General features: G+C 42.3%; 1 protein-coding gene across 1 annotated transcript in view; it reads right to left on the bottom strand.

The window, feature by feature from the left end:
- LOC136678023 (G protein-activated inward rectifier potassium channel 3-like) overlaps positions 1–16,536 on the bottom strand; it is a 29,052-nt gene extending 12,516 nt beyond the window's left edge. Inside the window, exons 1-4 of the mRNA XM_066655778.1 lie at positions 15,959–16,536; positions 6,105–6,558; positions 4,882–5,095; positions 2,107–2,308 (exon numbers count right to left, since the gene is read on the bottom strand). Of these exons, the coding sequence (XP_066511875.1) occupies positions 2,107–2,308; positions 4,882–5,095; positions 6,105–6,399 (711 nt within the window). The 5' untranslated portion in view covers positions 6,400–6,558; positions 15,959–16,536. The remainder of the gene's footprint in view (positions 1–2,106; positions 2,309–4,881; positions 5,096–6,104; positions 6,559–15,958) is intronic.
- Positions 16,537–19,897: the final 3,361 nt, after the last annotated feature.

The following is a 19,897-nucleotide window of genomic DNA, read 5'->3' as shown; positions in this document are numbered from 1 at the left end:
ACCTTTGGTCACAAACTCATTATAACCTCAGATCAGGTACAGAGACTGAATGATGTTGTAAAATATTAAATTAAGTTTAGAGAAAAAAATGAAGGACAGAGATAATGGGATAGAGATTATAAGAAAAGAAGAGGTATAAACAAGAGGAGAGGCAGAATGAGAAATCCCCTCGTTTTAAAATGTATGACTCATTTGGCTCGTCTGAAATAACTCTCTCGCTCTCTCTCTCTCACACACACACACACACACACACAATTTGTTGCCACTTTGGAGAATCTGAAGATGAAAGAGAATCGAGTGAGATGAAAAACAGAACCTATTCTCTCACCCACAGCGCAGAAAATTAATCCAATATGAAAAATTATACAGCCGTATTTACAGAACGAGAGGGAGAGAGGTGGAGAAAACAGAGAGAAATAGAAGTGCATCTGGTGCAGGGATATGGTGTGAAGTTGAAGTGTTAACTGTCAAATTAATATTAATGCTTTCACCCTGAATACTACGCAACTCCACTCCAATATGTTAATCACTGCGCTGATGAGTATTTATGAGGCGTCCCTGTAGATTCATGCAGCAGGTGAATTCCAATATGGAAAATACTGCATTTTGCCACAATTTACAATTTAAATACACAGTCGTCTGTCAGAGGTTTTGTGGCAGGCTTCACGAGCGCAGAGTGTGTGTGAGACAAGGCCATACAAATAATTTATGAAGTGGAAAAAAAAGGGCTAGTCTCCATCAGCCTTTGGCCCAGCAACTTTCCTTGGGATCAATAAACCCTTGGATTTGTTTTATTTAAATCCATTCATTATCTGTAACCCTTATCCAGTTCAGGGCTGTGGTGGGTCCAGAGCCTAGCTGGAATCATTGGGCGCAAGGTGGGAACACACCCTGGAGGGGGCGCCAGTCCTTCACAGGGCAAAACAGACACACACACACATTCGCTCACACACTCACACCTACGGTCACTTTTGAGTCGCCAACCAACCTACTGACGTGTGTTTTTGGACTGTGGGAGGAAACCGGAGCACACGGAGGAAACCCACGCAGACACAGAGAGAACACACCACACTCCTCATAGACAGTCACCCGGAGGAAACCCACGCAGACACAGAGAGAACACACCACACTCCTCACAGACAGACACCCGGAGCAAACCCATGCAGACACAGCGAGAACACACCACACTCCTCACAGACAGACACCCGGAGGAAACCCACGCAGACACAGAGAGAACACACCACACTCCTCATAGACAGTCACCCGGAGGAAACCCACGCAGACACAGAGAGAACACACCACACTCCTCACAGACAGACACCCGGAGCAAACCCATGCAGACACAGGGAGAACACACCACACTCCTCACAGACAGACACCCGGAGGAAACCCACGCAGACACAGAGAGAACACACCACACTCCTCACAGACAGTCACCCGGAGGAAACCCACACAGACACAGGGAGAACACACCACACTCCTCACAGACAGTCACCCGGAGGAAACCCACGCAGACACAGAGAGAACACACCACACTCCTCACAGACAGTCACCCGGAGCGGGAACCAGCCCACAACCTCCAGGCCCCTGGAGCTGTGTGACTGCGACACCTACCTGCTGCACCAGTCTTACTTAAATGTAAAATTGTATTTTCCTGTAAATTTTACAGCCCAATTTCCATTTAGTGAAGTTATATTTAAGGTTTTCTTATCCACTTTTGCAAGTGCAACACACACTAATGCCCAACCACACAGATGAGGATTCAAACACTCATTTTAAAACAATCTAAAAGCCTGTAAAAAGCAGTTTGGGACAGCTCTAATATGAACCAATCAAGCTTCATGAGTCCCTCATCCCCAGTGTTGGGTCGTGACTCTGTTTGTAACCACTTCTTTTTCATTGCATTTATCTGTGTAAATGATTACATTCATTTTATAAGAATGTGTGCACTAAAAACTAAAGTTATACATAATATACATCATTTCCACATGAAGAAGTGGGATCATTTTGAGAGACAAGTTTGTGTCAATGTTTAATATTCTTGTGGAATTATGTACATCTTTCATTTAATGCGTTTTCAGTGTATGAGTGTCTGTGTCTTCTTACCATAAAGGCATTGACCATAGAGCCGAGTATGGCTTGCAGTAACAGAAGCATGGTGCCCACTGGACACTGGTCAGTGATGACGCGATGGCCATAGCCAATGGTGGTCTCGGTCTCGATGGAGAAGAGGAAAGCAGAGATGAAGCCGTTAACATTATTCACACATGGGGTCCATGTCTCATCTTCCAAATGATCCAGATCCCCCCTTGAGAGAGAGAGAGAGAGAGAGAGAGAGAGAGAGAAAGGACAGGGAGAGAGAGAGAGAGAAAGGAGAAAGAGATAGAGAGGGAGAGAGAGAGAGAAAGGAGAGAGAGAAAGAGAGAGAGGGGGGAGAGAGAGAGAGAGAGAGAGAGAGAGGACAGGGAGAGAGGGAGAGAGAAAGGAGAAAGAGATAGAGAGGGAGAGAGAGAGAGAAAGGAGAGAGAGAAAGAGAGAGAGGGGGGAGAGAGAGAGAGAGAGAGAGAGAGAGAGAGATAAAGGGGGAGAGAGAGAGAGAAAGGGGGAGAGAAAGATAGAGAGGGGGAGAGAGAGAAAGGACAGGGAGAGAGAGAGAGAGAAAGGAGAAAGAGATAGAGAGGGAGAGAGAGAGAGAAAAAAGAGAGAGAAAGAGAGAGAGGGGGGAGAGAGAGAGAGAGAGAGAGAGGACAGGGAGAGAGGGAGAGAGAAAGGAGAAAGAGATAGAGAGGGAGAGAGAGAGAGAAAGGAGAGAGAGAAAGAGAGAGAGGGGGGAGAGAGAGAGAGAGAGAGAGAGAGAGAGAGAGAGAAAGGGGGAGAGAAAGATAGAGAGGGGGAGAGAGAGGGGGGAGAGAGAGAGAGAGAGAGAGAGAGAGAGAGAGAGAAAGGACAGGGAGAGAGAGAGAGAGAGAAAGGAGAAAGAGAAAGAGAGAGAGAGAGAGAGAGAGAGAGAGAGAGAGAGAGAGAGAGATATTTCGGTTTGTGAATATGTGATAGAACCAAAATATCATAGTCAAGGTTAAGGATATAAAATACGGCAGAAATATGTGAAAATACACAATAGCACCCCCATAAGGAGCAGTGACTAAATGTGAGTATTTGACAAATTGTGCCCCTTGTGGTCCAATTCCTAACCATGATTGAGTATGTGTGTACATGGGCGAGCGAGTGAGTGAGTTACAGTCCAGTTCCATGTTGTGCTTCACACTTAAAAAACAGCTATAACTACACATGCAAATATTTTTTATAGCGAGTAGCCTATTTTATATCATGTACGACACGTTCAAATTTACTTTAATTCTACGGTTGGACCCGGTTTCTAATGTACAATCTATCAACAATATGTCACTCAGGAGCCCTAGATCCAGTCTCTGGCCTTGACCAGTTGATCCATAAACACTGAATTAATGCTAATACCCTTCCAGTGTAAGAGATCAGTGCATCACTAATACACTCAGAATAACAGATAACTCCGGTTATATGTTATTTATTCAGCAGCCAATCAGCACTGTTTATACTAGGGTTCTCTTGGCTGTGGAACACAGAAAACGGGACTGAAATCCTCTGACATTATGTTTTATATATTCTGCTGAACAGTAAGTTAATAATACAATAAAGAGTTTGTTTTAATGGGGCTTTTAAAGAGGAGATAACAGAGAGAGAGAGAGAGAGAGAGAGCAAAAGTAGGAGTGTGTTGTGTTGCTGTTCTCTGGATCTCACCCACTCAGATGACTGCAGGTTAATCTCAGGTGGTTAGGCGCATGTGTGTATGCTTTACGTGTTTGTGCATGATATTAGCTCTGTGTCCATGTGCACGTGTAATTGTTTGTTTGTGTCCTCCATACCTGAGGAAAACCCTGAGGAATACACTGACTCAAATCCAACTATGATACACTCACAGCTACACATATGTTAGTGTCCATCTGCTGTGCCTGAGATATATACTGCTCTGTCTGCATGTAAACTAAGCAGCGGAGTTAGGCAGGAGGCCTGGGAAATGTTTAAAAACAACAACCGCTATATTATCTTCTTACAGAAAAACATTATAAATTACACTGGCCACCCGTAGGCACCCTCCCACATGTGAGACCTACTTTCTATTCTATCTTTAGCTTCTATGATTTTCACCTGATACAATGCGCTAAAGCATGGAATAATACGGTAAATATTTAATGACAAATATGTAGTAAATAATGTACAATGGAGTAAGCGAACACCTTTTTGTAATAAACTATTCCATCCAGTTTTAAAGTGTTGACCATAAACAGGCCACGTTTTATTTCTTAATTCTTCCCATCTGTTAAAAAACACCAGATAAGATTTGATCTTTTTGCTCCTGAGCTCCCCCTACAGTTTAACAGTGCAATGCACTGTCCTGAAATCAAAGGGAAAGGGGGGGGGGGTGTTCCCTGTTACATAGTGGAGTTTCTGCAGTTCTGAGCCAAGGGGAACAAAGACAGAGGCTCTATTCTTCCTTTTACAGGTCAATGAAGCATCACAACAATTTTAAAACTGCCTTTAAATCATGCAAAGGCAATTCTGCACACAAAGTCCATATCTGAGACTTTTTGTTTTTAAGTGGCACCCCCTCTAGGGGGAGTACCTGCCTTGCACCCAGTGATTCCGGGTAGGATTCGGACCCACCATGTCCGGGATAAGCAGTTCCAGACAGTGAATGAATGAATGAATGAATACATAATTAGAAACTTAAAAGCTAATGTAGTTTAGTCATCGTTATCCAAAGTAATTTATAAAATACAGACAATAGGCTATAAACTAAGTGTCCTCTCTGTGAGCATGTACGCTCTGGGCCCATTTACACACCTGCAGTATGCGATAAGGTACCAGATCGCTCCAAAGAAGAGCCAGGTGACAGCGTACGCCATGACAAACACAAAGAGTGAGCATCGCCAGTTCAGGTCCACCAGCGTGGTGAAGATGTCTGTCAGGTAGCGGTACGTTTCCCGCATGTTCCCATGCTGCACGTTACAGCGGCCATTCTTCTCCACATAGCGCTGCCGCTTACGCTTACTGCGACCTACAAAAGAGAGAGAGGGGAGGGATGTAAATACAGAGAAAAGGAGAGAGCCAGAGCCAAAAAGAGAAAAATAGAAGCGGTCAGAAAGAGAAATCATAATGGATGTCAAGCGTAAGAGAAGAGAGTCAGTGGGAGAAAACAGAGCGAATGGTAGAGAATGTGGATGAAGAAAGACATAAAGCACAGTTACATCACACTGATTTTTCGTCACATTACATACACATGGTGACAGAGCAGCAGAAAAGGCCCCAAGTCCACGTCCTAAATGATCTGATTCTGCAGTGGGGAGGAAGCAGCAGCTGCAATTTTTGAAAATATGGTGCAGGTTTAATTCTGGTTATGCATCATATCGCTGTCATGAGCTCATCTCTGAATAATAATAACTTTATACAAGAAGGAGGAGGCTGATTCTTCATGAGAATAACTACGTCTGTACAAATCTGTTTTGTAGGGAACATAGGGGTTTGCAAAATAAACAGAGATGCATTGGACAGTGTATTATACCATTTGTACAATAAAGTTATGATAAAACAAAAATTCATGGTATGACATAATTATAAAAACATTTCATTCATTCATTCATTATCTGTAACCCTTATCCAGTTCAGGGTCGCGGTGGGTCCAGAGCCTACCTGGAATCATTGGGCGCAAGGCGGGAATACACCCTGGAGGGGGCGCCAGTCCTTCACAGGGCGACACACACTCACACATTCACTCACACCTACGGACACTTTTTAAGTCGCCAATCCACCTCCCAACGTGTGTTTTTGGAGCTGTGTGACTGCGACACTACCTGCTGCGCCCTTATAAAAATTATTTTTTTATAAATTATTACATTAATAATAAAAACAATATAAAGTAATAAAAACTAACACACATCGTAGAAGTGTTTTCTTTAGACTTGAATACAAAATTAAGTTCACTCCTCCAGCTGTTACGTGTATTTTACCTTTACATGGAGAACACACCACAAAATTGTGTACAAAATCAGGAGGTTCAAATCTCTTACCCCAGCCAAACCTTCCCCGTTCCTGCACCACCACCTGAATCTTTTTCCGCGGCTGATTGGCTTGTGCCTCTCTTGCAGCCATTTTGTCTTGGAAGGACATGTTGTTATTTGTGGACGGCTGTGGTGGTGGGGACGTCTCCGTGGTAACCACATGTCCGAGCTCCTCCGATACGTTAAAGACGCCGGTGGTGGGGGCATCTTCTTTGGCCTCCTGTGCAGGCTCCTCCCCCTTCTCTGGGACCGGCAGAGAAAGGGACTCTGGGCGGGAAGCGAAGGTGGAGTCTTCTAGTGCCATCTGTATGTGTGTGTGTGTATCTGCACGTGTGTATATGTGAGGCTGGGTGTTGGCGCGTGTGTGTGTTGGTGGGCGGACAGCTATGCGTGTGTCCCAACGTGTTAATGATCTCTCTCGGTTATTCTCAGTTGCAGAGGCTCGTCCGCGCCAATTTGCCTCCTGCATAGAAACAGAATGGAAAAGAAACACATCAAAGAAAACTGATTAGTCAGATAGGAGAGTTTCCACAAAGCACTGAGCACAGTGTTTCCTTGAGCAGCTTGTCGTTGTTCAGAACATATTTATAGCAGGCCATTAAAATGAGCCACGGTGTCATCGGCCCTAAAAAGAGCCTTGCTCCAAAGCCGTAGATGGTAATGGTTGCTGTGATCGTGTAGAAGGTGAGTGGAAAGCATTGCAAAGAATGATCGGCGCTGACAAAACATGATCTTATCTTTTCTTCCTGCAGTGGAGCTGGATGTTTGGTTTAACTAAATGTTGTGGATAATGGTAGGTAAATGTAGTTGATCTCATTTCTGCCAAAGAGCAGCTGTATACCACTGCTGACAGAGCTGTAAATTATCACCACAGGGCTCGGTCATATGTCGAAACATTCTCTCTCGTTTTCATTACTTAGTTTCTTTATTTATTTACATTTGTCTAAGGTTTTTGAAGTTGGAACTGAAAGAAATACAATGTTTATCTTAAACTGCAATAACATTGTATCTGTTCACTGAGTCACTGTGAATAATTAAGTGAAACAGCTCATTCTACAACTGCCACAACAACCCTTTAATGTTTTCTTTTCCTGTACTCGTAAAACTTTGAAAATTAGCCAATAATGAACTAGGCATCAACGAACTACTAAGCTGTTTTTAATTAAAGATTAAGAGGAGCATACTACCAAGCTCAAGCTATTCAAACACTCAACTGCACTTAATAAATACAGAGCGAAACATATGGCACCACACAAGGTGTGAATGGGCTATTTCAGGATTGATTTGTTACAGGATTCTTCTTTTAAGATACGATCCGGCATTTACTGTAGGGGGAGTCACGGCGGAACAGCAGGTCGTGTCTCTGTCACAGCTCCAGGGACTGTCTGTGAGGGGTGTGGTGTGTTCTCCCTGTGTCTGCGTGGGTTTCCTCCGGGTGACTGTCTGTGAGGAGTGTGGTGTGTTCTCTCTGTGTCTGCGTGGGTTTCCTCCGGGTGACTGTCTGTGAGGAGTGTGGTGTGTTCTCCCTGTGTCTGCGTGGGTTTCTTCCGGGTGACTGTCTGTGAGGAGTGTGGTGTGTTCTCTCTGTGTCTGCGTGGGTTTCCTCCAGGTGACTGTCTGTGAGGAGTGTGGTGTGTTCTCTCTGTGTCTGCGTGGGTTTCCTCCGGGTGACTGTCTGTGAGGAGTGTGGTGTGTTCTCTCTGTGTCTGCGTGGGTTTCCTCCGGGTGACTGTCTGTGAGGAGTGTGGTGTGTTCTCCCTGTGTCTGCGTGGGTTTCCTCCGGGTGACTGTCCGTGAGGAGTGTGGTGTGTTCTCCCTGTGTCTGCGTGGGTTTCCTCTGGGTGACTGTGTCGCACTGTGAAGGATGTATTCCTGCCTTGCGCCCAATGATTCCAGGTAGGCTCTGGACCCACCACGACCCTGAACTGGATAAAGGTCACAGACAATGAATGAATTGTTGAACAGCTGTCAATACCACAATGGCGTTTCTAAAAATAATTAAGGAAGCTTTGGGAATATCTGTCACTGAAATATTTTTGTGTTTCTTTGCTCACTACAGATATTTTCTAACAATTTGATCAGCAGCAGACTCCACTAACTTATTTACAATTTCTACATTATATTAGATGAACAATTTCTGATAGCATTTCATGTTAAGTATCAAGGGAGGTGGGGGCGAGGGGGTGGGGTGAAAAACCCAAGACCTCAATTGCAGGTGTGATACATCGATCGAAAAGGCAATATCCAATAATAATAATAATACAAAGAACAGAAAAAAAAGCAGAAGCGGAAAGAAAATCTCTGCTAGAGACTTTTAAAGAAACTTTTAAAAATGACATCACAACAATAGAAGATAAATCTAAAAGATGTAATTTACTGACTTCGCTGAACAAACATTCTCTGTTTTTGTGGGTTTTGGGTTTCTACACTATTTCATAGTTGTACTTTTATTTTATTTACAACGTTTTGTTTACTGACAGTTTGTTGTTTGTTTGTTTTTCAGAACATTGCCAGTGCCCTGAATTTCATTATCAGTGAGCTCTCTCATTTTGGTGCATCACATTCTCTTTGTAATACGTGTAGATGGTGTGTGTTCTGTGTGCTCTATGATAACTAGAGATTTTGCAGGATTTTGACCAATTTCTGGAGCGTCCAGTACAGTGCACCTGTCTCCATGTGTGTGCTTTATGGTCTATTCATGATACAGAACAAACATATTCATGTGAATAACGCAGGCTGGTCTTTAACTCACATTACAGATCTACCAGTGTGTTTTCATTATATCGCAATTAGTCTCACCATCACATGTATAATATCGGTGCTAATATTTGTCCATATTTTATGGCATGTGTACAACTGAGGATGAGGAAATGAAACGGACATTTCGCAGTCTCTCTTTAAAATGCTCCCTCTGTTTATCTCTCTCTCTGTGATAAATCGGCTCTGTTTATCTCTCTGTGTCCACCTCTTTGTGTCTGAGACCTTTATCATCATAAGAGGAAGTTAGAGCGGCCAGAGGCTGTGTCTCTCTCTCTCTTCGTCTCTTTTCATGAGCTCCCACACACCAGTTACTCCCCGAGATGCTCTTATTATATCAATATTGATTATTCTATAATCTGCACCATGGAACACTATGGCACTGTAGCTTTCTGTCTGCGTATTTCACTCTATATCTATGTGCGATCATGCTCCTCACTGTGTGTGTGTGTGTGTGTGTGTGTGTGAGCGTGTTTATTTTAGGGACAAAACAATGTGATGTCCAGCTTGCTTCTATATATAGCACAGATGTTTTAGCTGGCGTAATTGCGCCTACTCATGCATCGACCACAGTCCCGATGCCAGTGTGCTCATGTGTGTGTGCTTGTGCATCTGTGTACACACTAGTCTAAGGTCAATAGCAAACATTACTGAATATTAGCTTCATTTAATTTCTGACATTTTGAGAATTGTGATGTGTGTGTGTTAGATTCTGTTAATTATTTTTTTCTCACCTTCTATTGCTTTGCGTTCCTATAAAGGGGACATTCATTCATTCATTTATTCATTTATTCATTTATTCATTGTCTGTAACCCTTATCCAGTTCAGGGTTGCGGTGGGTCCAGAGCCTACCTGGAATCATTGGGCGCAAGGCGGAAATACACCCTGGAGGGGGCGCCAGTCCTTCACAGGGCAACACAGAGAAACACACATATTCACTCACACACTCACACCTACGGACACTTTTGAGTCTCCAATCCACCGACCAACGTGTGTTTTTGGACTGTGAGCACCCAGAGGAAGCACACCCGGAGGAAACCCACGCAGACACAGAGAAAACACACCACACTCCTCACAGACAGTCACCCGGAGGAAACCCACACAGACACAGAGAGAACACACCACACTCCTCACAGACAGTCACCCGGAGGAAACCCACACAGACACAGGGAGAACACACCACACTCCTCACAGACAGTCACCCGGAGGAAACCCACACAGACACAGAGAGAACACACCACACTCCTCACAGACAGTCACCCGGAGGAAACCCATGCAGACACAGGGATAAAGGGGACATAATAATAATAATAATAATAATAATTCTGTACATTAGCACATTGATGTGGGGCTCTGGTGCTTTGAAGTAAAACCATTTCCATTTATTGTGGTCGGTCTACTTCTGAAAACATGAAATAAAATCAGTCATTGATTATGTCTGACTGTTACACAGAGTGTTGAGGCTTTAGAGTTTCCCCACCTCCTTGTCTGAGTCTGTCCAATCACGGCGCTGGATGTGCTTTTTCATGTTAGAGCACGAAGATTAGAATAAACTGAGCCAAATATTAAATATTGTGAAAAAAGAGAACAAAGAGAACCGAGCAAAACTGTATAAAAAGCAGAGCTCCTGCACAAAACAATGCCCAAGACATTTAATTAAGAACCTTGAAAAACTGGAAAAGGGGTTACATACGTCCTTAATTCTTACATACAGCTTAATTCTGTGCACGACACTAATACCACTTTAACTCCTCCATCAATCCAATCTTAAACCAACAGGTCACAGCTGTGTCCTCCAACAAACGCTGCTCCCAAAGGAGCCACTGACATTATGTTCCCATGCTTTCACACAAACAACTAGCACTTTAGCTGTCTCTGTAATTAATTTTCAACCGTCCACTCCACTAAGGAAGGTATATTCAGAGGAACGCAACTGAGAAAGACTTGTTCTTTAACTGAAATTCCAAGAAATATATAAATAAATAAAAATACGACTAGATATCAATAAACTACAACAATAAAATACAACTAGACTTAATAAAAATCAGTCGACGTCTGGTAGAGAACCTTCAAATAAAGGTCTTTGACAAAGAAGAGAAAATACAGCCCTTTTCTTGCGTCAGATCTGAAAAAAATAACGTGCTTATGTTCATCCGTCCACTGTGAGAAGATACCTCCACAGTATGGGTCTGAAAGGCTGAAGAGCTGTGAAGACGCTGTTATTAAGGAAATAAAACAGGGCTGTCGCAATAACCGCTACACGCTAACATGTTATTGACCAATCAGCTGCAAGGAACCGCAAGACACTGTCACCTTCACGATGTATACGTGTTTTTCTTTTTTTCCCAGCTTCCAGTTTCCCAACTGCTGGCATCTGAACTACCGTGGACCAGTCTTTGTTTTATAAACGGACGCAAACTTAGTTGCAAAACCAAATTCAGCTTGGCTAGTTACGTATCGTCCAGCTATCGAAGCCCAACTGCCTCCAGCACAGAGTCATGGAGCCGGCCGAATACAGGAGATTCCTTCACTGAGACCGCCCTAAAATAAAATACAAACAATTCTTCCAAACCCCCAACGCCGGAGCTGAGAATGTGTCAAATGCATTTGGTGTTATATGGATAGCCAGGAGATAAAAATGCCACACTCTATGAATCTATCCTTGCATTGTTTTCTTTTTTAAACATTGTGCAAGACTCTTGGAAAGAAAGGAAGCTGTAATAAAGGTAAAGAAAGAATAATGTAAGGGCTTGTTTAAATCTGCGACACTGAAAAATGAGGAACTGAATGGCCATTTTGAGCAGAAATAGAATAAATGAAACATCACCTTCAAGATCACAACTAAATTATTGATTTTGTTATAAATTAGTTAGTAAAAGCCTATTAGAAATCATCACACAAGCTTTGTACAGCGATGCTGAGTTAATGTCCAGCTCGGAAAACGCAGGCAGACGTTGAGATGAGCTGAAATCTCTTCCCGTTGTCCCTTCTGGAGGTTCTAAATTTGGGTTGTCAACTGATGAACACATGTGCCCTTGCACACACACCCACAACAACACACACACTCGCACAGAGATGCACACACACACACACACGGCCATAAGGGCAAACCAACACTGAGGGACTCTGAATATGAAACTTACCCAATGGGCTTAATCAGACTTGCCCCAATTATAGTATTAAATTTAGACAATTCCAATAATGGTGTGTGTGTGTGTGTGTCTGTGTGTGAGAGAGTGTCTGTTTAGGGGATGTAGCAATGTGCAGTGTCCTGAAAGCATTTTAAATAAAAAAAAAAAATAATTAAATGTCAGAATGTAAGAAAAGACCCTAATAATGTGTAAAAACTCTCCTGGAAGGTGAAGGGGAAGGAGAAAGAGAAAGAGAAGTTATTGCCTGTGGCAGTGTTCAAGGCAGCAATTATAAAAATTTTGACTTCTTGTCCTGAAAGTAGCTCCGAAAATCATCTTGAACCAATGTCTCAGAATACTGACTCAATGTTTCAGATTACTGACTCAATGTCTCAGATTACTGACTCAATGTCTCAGATTACTGACACAATGTCTCAGATTAATGACCCAATGTTTCAGAATACTGACTCAATGTCTCAGATTACGGACTCAATGTCTCAGATTACGGACTCAATGTCTCAGATTACTGACTCAATGTCTCAGATTACTGACTCAATGTCTCAGATTACTGACCCAATGTTTCAGAATACTGACTCAATGTCTCAGATTACGGACTCAATGTCTCAGATTACTGACTCAATGTCTCAGATTACTGACTCAATGTCTCAGATTACTGACCCAATGTTTCAGAATACTGACTCTGTCTCAGATTACTGACTCAATGTCTCAGATTACTGACTCAATGTCTCAGATTACTGACCCAATGTCTCAGATTACTGACCCAATGTTTCAGAATACTGACTCAATGTCTCAGATTACGGACTCAATGTCTCAGATTACTGACTCAATGTCTCAGATTACTGACTCAATGTCTCAGATTACTGACCCAATGTTTCAGAATACTGACTCTGTCTCAGATTACTGACTCAATGTCTCAGATTACTGACCCAATGTCTCAGATTACTGACCCAATGTTTCAGAATACTGACTCAATGTCTCAGATTACGGACTCAATGTCTCAGATTACGGACTCAATGTTTCAGATTACTGACTCAATGTCTCAGATTACTGACCCAATGTCTCAGATTACTGACCCAATGTTTCAGAATACTGACTCAATGTCTCAGATTACGGACTCAATGTCTCAGATTACTGACTCAATGTCTCAGATTACTGACTCAATGTCTCAGATTACTGACCCAATGTTTCAGAATACTGACTCTGTCTCAGATTACTGACTCAATGTCTCAGATTACTGACCCAATGTCTCAGATTACTGACCCAATGTCTCAGATTACTGACCCAATGTTTCAGAATACTGACTCAATGTCTCAGATTACGGACTCAATGTCTCAGATTACGGACTCAATGTTTCAGATTACTGACTCAATGTCTCAGATTACTGACTCAATGTCTCAGATTACTGACCCAATGTTTCAGAATACTGACTCAATGTCTCAGATTACGGACTCAATGTCTCAGATTACTGACTCAATGTCTCAGATTACTGACTCAATGTCTCAGATTACTGACCCAATGTTTCAGAATACTGACTCTGTCTCAGATTACTGACTCAATGTCTCAGATTACTGACTCAATGTCTCAGAATACTGACCCAATGTTTCAGATTACTGACCCAATGTCTCAGATTACTGACTCAATGTCTTAGATTACTGACTCAATGTTTCAGAATACTGACTCAATGTTTCAGAATACTGACTCAATGTCTCAGAATACTGACTCAATGTCTCAGATTACTGACTCAATGTCTCAGATTACTGACCCAATGTCTCAGATTACTGACTCAATGTCTCAGAATACTGACTCAATGTCTCAGAATACTGACCCAATGTCTCAGATTACTGACTCAATGTCTCAGATTACTGACTCAATGTCTCAGAATACTGACCCAATGTCTCAGAATACTGACCCAATGTCTCAGAATACTGACTCAATGTCTCAGAATACTGACCCAATGTCTCAGAATACTGACTCAATGTCTCAGAATACTGACCCAATGTCTCAGAATACTGACTCAATGTCTCAGAATACTGACCCAATGTCTCAGATTACTGACCCAATGTCTCAGATTACTGACCCAATGTCTCAGATTACTGACTCAATGTCTTAGATTACTGACTCAATGTTTCAGAATACTGACTCAATGTTTCAGAATACTGACTCAATGTCTCAGAATACTGACTCAATGTCTCAGAATACTGACTCAATGTCTCAGATTACTGACCCAATGTCTCAGATTACTGACTCAATGTCTCAGAATACTGACTCAATGTCTCAGAATACTGACCCAATGTCTCAGAATACTGACTCAATGTCTCAGAATACTGACCCAATGTCTCAGAATACTGACTCAATGTCTCAGAATACTGACTCAATGTCTCAGATTACTGACTCAATGTCTCAGAATACTGACCCAATGTCTCAGAATACTGACCCAATGTCTCAGAATACTGACTCAATGTCTCAGAATACTGACCCAATGTCTCAGATTACTGACTCAATGTCTCAGAATACTGACTCAATGTCTCAGAATACTGACCCAATGTCTCAGATTACTGACTCAGTGTCTCAGATTACTGACTCAATGTCTCAGAATACTGACCCAATGTCTCAGAATACTGACCCAATGTCTCAGAATACTGACTCAATGTCTCAGAATACTGACCCAATGTCTCAGAATACTGACTCAATGTCTCAGAATACTGACTCAATGTCTCAGATTACTGACTCAATGTCTCAGAATACTGACTCAATGTCTCAGAATACTGACCCAATGTCTCAGATTACTGACTCAATGTCTCAGATTACTGACTCAATGTCTCAGAATACTGACCCAATGTCTCAGAATACTGACCCAATGTCTCAGAATACTGACTCAATGTCTCAGAATACTGACCCAATGTCTCAGAATACTGACTCAATGTCTCAGAATACTGACCCAATGTCTCAGAATACTGACTCAATGTCTCAGAATACTGACCCAATGTCTCAGAATACTGACTCAATGTCTCAGAATACTGACCCAATGTCTCAGATAGCACATGAATATGCAGAATGTTAGTTCTCTTCCATCTTTTGTTGGTTCTTTCATTTTAAGAGTGTATATATATTTTTCTTGAGCTAGTAATAATATATTCTGAGAATAAGGCGATGTGTCGAGCTACTTGTTTTAAATGTCAGTGAATCTGTCAGGTTAATAACCAATATTCTGAGAATATGTGTCATTTCAGCGTGCATACTCCAGCATTCTAAACACAGAGGAATAAAAAACAAGAACCCAGTGGTAAACAACATGATTTATTACGATGTTACACACAACAAATAGTCTGAGGAATGTGTAGGTGTGTGTTTACGTGTGTGTGTGACTGAGAGAGAGAGAGAGAGAGAGAGAGAGAGAGAGAGAGAGAGAGCATTTACTTAGCCTAATTTGTTTATTTGGTTTCTATGTGTAATTATTTTCCAGCCTCATTCATAAAAGATTAATGCAGCAGTTCGGCTGTAAATGGAAGCAGAACGCATTGCTTAAAGCTGAGAGAAGATTGTGCACACCTTCGGGAAGCTGGAACCCAAGAGGAAGCTGATACACCTGCAAACACACACGTTGGTTTATCGTGCATTGAGGCCATTTCCATCCATTTGGTGGAGTTACTTTTACTAATATCAGCTACTAACCTGATCTCCACCATAACCTTAACTTAAATATGCCTTCACCTTAACATGTAATCATTATGTTGTGGGGACCTGTCCCCACAAAGTGTGTGTGTAAATAGGTTTAGACCCTATAAAGTGAGATATATTCAAGGTATACACACATATATGCACTGTACACACACACACACACACACACAGAGCACAAAAGAGCAGAGGGGCCGGTCACACAGCTGCACCATCATCTCCTACTGAACCTGTCCTCACACCACAACAATAACCAAAACAACGAGGGCCTTCCTCACCTCTGTGTTCCTCAGACCGTTATAATCCAGTTCTGAACGCCTTTTCCTCTGTTTTCAGCCGCGTTTAACCCTGGCCTTCCCCGGTTCACGTCGTACTGACGGACCCCGTCATGTCGCCGCTGTCCGCGGAGACCGAGCCTTCGCCGTGAACAGAACCCCGCTGCCGCCGCCTCCTCCTCCTCCTTCTTTTCTCCGAGAGCCGGCGCCGAGCTGAAACTTGTCGAGTGCCGCGGCTCCGAATCCGAGCGCTGTTTAAAATGGAGGCGCTGCGCCGCTGCCTCACACCGGAGTGAAGTGAAGGAGCTCGAGCTGATTCACCGGCGCGAGAGCTGTGTGCGCGCGCGCAGGTGGCGGCGTGTGTGTGTGTGTGTGTTTCGCTTTTTGTGCGGATCAGATGTCCTCATGATGATGGGAAAAATACTGACGTCGTGGCAACGTTTTGACATTCTAGGGACTGTTCGCTACCATTTACAACCGCTGTCTGAAACGTAAACAACAAAAATATTTTTAGGTCGATGTTAAACTACAAAATCCTCTGTAAACACAAGCAACCTAGTTTACGTTTACATTAATGGAAGAGGTCCTTGTACAGCGTTTTTAGGCTACGCTCTTAAAGCAGTGTTGGGAGTCTTGCCCATGGAACCGGTCACGTGATATACTTACCCAAGAATTACACCTAGCCCAGTAAACAATTAGCCGTTGATTCAACGTTGAAATAATTAAAGACTGCCGTCTAATCAACGTTTTCTTAAGGTTGAAAATGAAAGTTGAAAAGACGTCCAAACACAGACATTAAAAAAAGACGACTATTAGACGTCTTTTGGACATTCACTGACGTTATTAATTGGTCCCGAAATAAATTACTTGTATAAAACGCGTTTTGGACGTCCACTGACGTTATCGATTGGTCACCACTTGATAACTAACTTATTAAGATGGATTTTGGACGTCCATTGACGTTTAAAATATGTCATTGACGGACAGACTACTTTAGACCTATTTTGAACGTCCAGGGACGTTCCTTGTTTATTTACTGGGAGTCTACTTCTGTCTAGAAAGCAGCAGTATTATCCACTATAACACAATATTAGTAAATATAAATTAATAAGATGATATTATGTGAATAGTGATGAGATTTGTTGTTTATTTTATACATGTGTATTTTTAAAGCCCAGAGGGTGTGGTGGCGCTACACAAACACACCTTGAACCTTCTCTGCCACACAGCTGCAGGACCTCGGGGTCCATTATGTACTCTGTTGTGTTTAGTGTCCTCTCCCAGTGTCTGCATGGGTTTCCTTCAGGTGCTCTGTGTTTGTCCAACAATTCATTAACACATGCTGTTAGGAGGTCTGGCTATGTGAAATTCCCCACAGGTCGGGGTGTTTGTGTGTGTGTGTGTGTGTGTGTGATGCCCTGTCCAGGGTGTGTAGGCCCCAGATCCATTGCAGCCCAGATCAGGATGAAATGGCTGCAGTAGATCAATGAATAAAAAATGAATGTGTAAAGCCCATTACCAACAATGAAAGAAAATGACTTCTACTGTGGATGTGGTGAGGATGGAGTTATTAATTATTAAAGGGCAAAGGACTATTAATAGTGTTACCCTTAAGAAAAATGTACTGGTGAAATGCACTGAGCAATTTATGAACATTCACAACAAGTTCTTACCTTCCTTAAGGAGAATCAGAACGATCAGTGCATGTATACAGTACAGTGTGTAAGTCCTTAAAAGCATTGCCTCTAATGCTGTGTGTTAGTGTTTAGAAAGTAAATGGGTATAGAATAGCGTTTGTAGCAATGTTTGCATAGACTATTGTTCTTATTTATTGTCTTTGTTATCTATTTGCACCACTGTCTGCTCTCATGAGTTCATGTAACACCGATGTAAATAAAAAGCATTGACGTGCAACATGTCTTCACTCAATACTCAATACCTCTCAATACAATGGTAATACATCATCACAGCGTTCGGTCCTGCCCTGAGATCAGGGGAGCGCACAGGCTTTAGCCAATGATTACTATCATTTTCACACTGACCTGTCCATTTAGAGATCTCTTGGCCCCTCTTCTCTTGGTATATGTCACACACACACACACACACACACACACACACTTATTTGAGTACATTTATGGTGGTAGATGCCTTCTATGTCCATGTCATTTTTTTCCACATCTCTGTAGATCAGTGCCTATTTTTAGCCAGCAACATTTATCATTTAACATTTGCTGATATTTATCCTGTAGCTCTAAATGACCATCACAAAGACCTTTCATTGTTATTTATTATAGAAAGAACAGGTTAGTGTCGCAGTCACACAGCTCCAGGGACCTGGAGGTTGTGGGTTCGAGTCCCGCTCCGGGTGACTGTCTGTGAGGAGTGTGGTGTGTTCTCTCTGTGTCTGCATGGGTTTCCTCCGGGTGACTGTCTGTGAGGAGTGTGGTGTGTTCTCCCTGTGTCTGCGTGGGTTTCCTCCGGGTGACTGTCTGTGAGGAGTGTGGTGTGTTCTCTCTGTGTCTGCGTGGGTTTCCTCCGGGTGCTCCGGTTTCCTTCCACACTCCAAAAACACACGTTGGTAGGTTGATTGGTGACTCAAAAGTGTCCGTAGGTGTGAGAGTGTGTGTTTCCCTGTGAAGGACTGTGAATGCCCCTGCCTTGCACCCAGTGATTCTAGGTTGGCTCTGGACCCACCGCGACCCTGAACTGGATAAGGGATACAGATAATGAATGAATATATATATATATATATATATATTTTTTTTTTTCTCGAATAAACAGCCTGTTTAACTCTTGACCAACACTGAAGATCAAGCGTGTGAGGGTTTAGTCCATGATCTTGTATCTCAAACTGAGCATTCGTGTTATGTTTGGTCATCATTCAGTGTGCCTCTCTTTCCAGACTCTCACTTGAAAGCTTTCTTCAACTGTTCCTTCAACACGAACCCTGTGCTTCCCCCTGCTGGCACAAATAGGACACAGTTTATTCTTTTATAGCATAATATTGTTGCTGTCCAAAGAAAAACATGTATCTCCAAAACAGTAACTTTATAGAAGAAGGAAGAACCTTAATTCACAGAATCTGACGGATAGCTATTGTGTTCAAATGAGTAGTAAACTAAATATAAACAAAAATGGAGGTACATGATTTTCTGGAATGCAGAGGACAAATCAATCATGAATAAATAAATGTAAATGAATGTGTACATTTATAAACAAGTGCAGCGTCTTTCAGGCTGATGTTCTGATAATGTAAACACCAATACGTTTATATATTTGCCTTAATATTTTTAAGTTTATAAACTCAGATGTCAGGAGTATGTATATACATTCATTTTAGTGTTTGCTACTTTAAATAATGCTGCCCTGTGAAGGACTGGCGCCCCCTCCAGGGAGTATTCCCACTTTGCGCTCAATGATTCCGGGAATGCTCCGGACCCACCGCGACCCTGAACTGGATAAGGGTCACAGACAATGAATGAATGAATGTATTTAATCAAAATAATGAATGTTGTCTAAACGTATTCGGTAAGTGGTCATTCCTGGACGTCCATGATCTGTGACTAATATGAAGAGGAGTTTCAGTTGACTTTAAATTTGAATCCAAATAGAGGAAAATACCTGGCTCTAGTGGCTCTCATGGCTTCAATCACAAAGACAGCTCCACTGGCTAATGTTTTCACAGAAATGCTGTCTAAACTGGCCTCTATATTTAAATCTTTTTTTTTTTATCTATTTTTGCTGTGCATAAACCCCTCATTACGATGATGAATTAATATTTGAGACAGAAACAGAAAACACAGGCCATTGTCTACATTGTCCCTAAGTGAGTGAATATATTTCACACAGCCTTGGCATTTACGACTAGAAACTTCAGTGTCTGAAACGGGCAGATTCAGACAGCAAGGGTTTCTTGTGTCATAAACCTAAGGAACCAACCCT

Source organism: Hoplias malabaricus, chromosome Y, assembly GCF_029633855.1.
Source record: "Hoplias malabaricus isolate fHopMal1 chromosome Y, fHopMal1.hap1, whole genome shotgun sequence".
In the NCBI taxonomy this organism is placed as follows: domain Eukaryota; kingdom Metazoa; phylum Chordata; class Actinopteri; order Characiformes; family Erythrinidae; genus Hoplias; species Hoplias malabaricus.
Note: the sequence above shows the minus strand (reverse complement) of the source record. Positions and strands in the feature narration are given on the sequence as shown.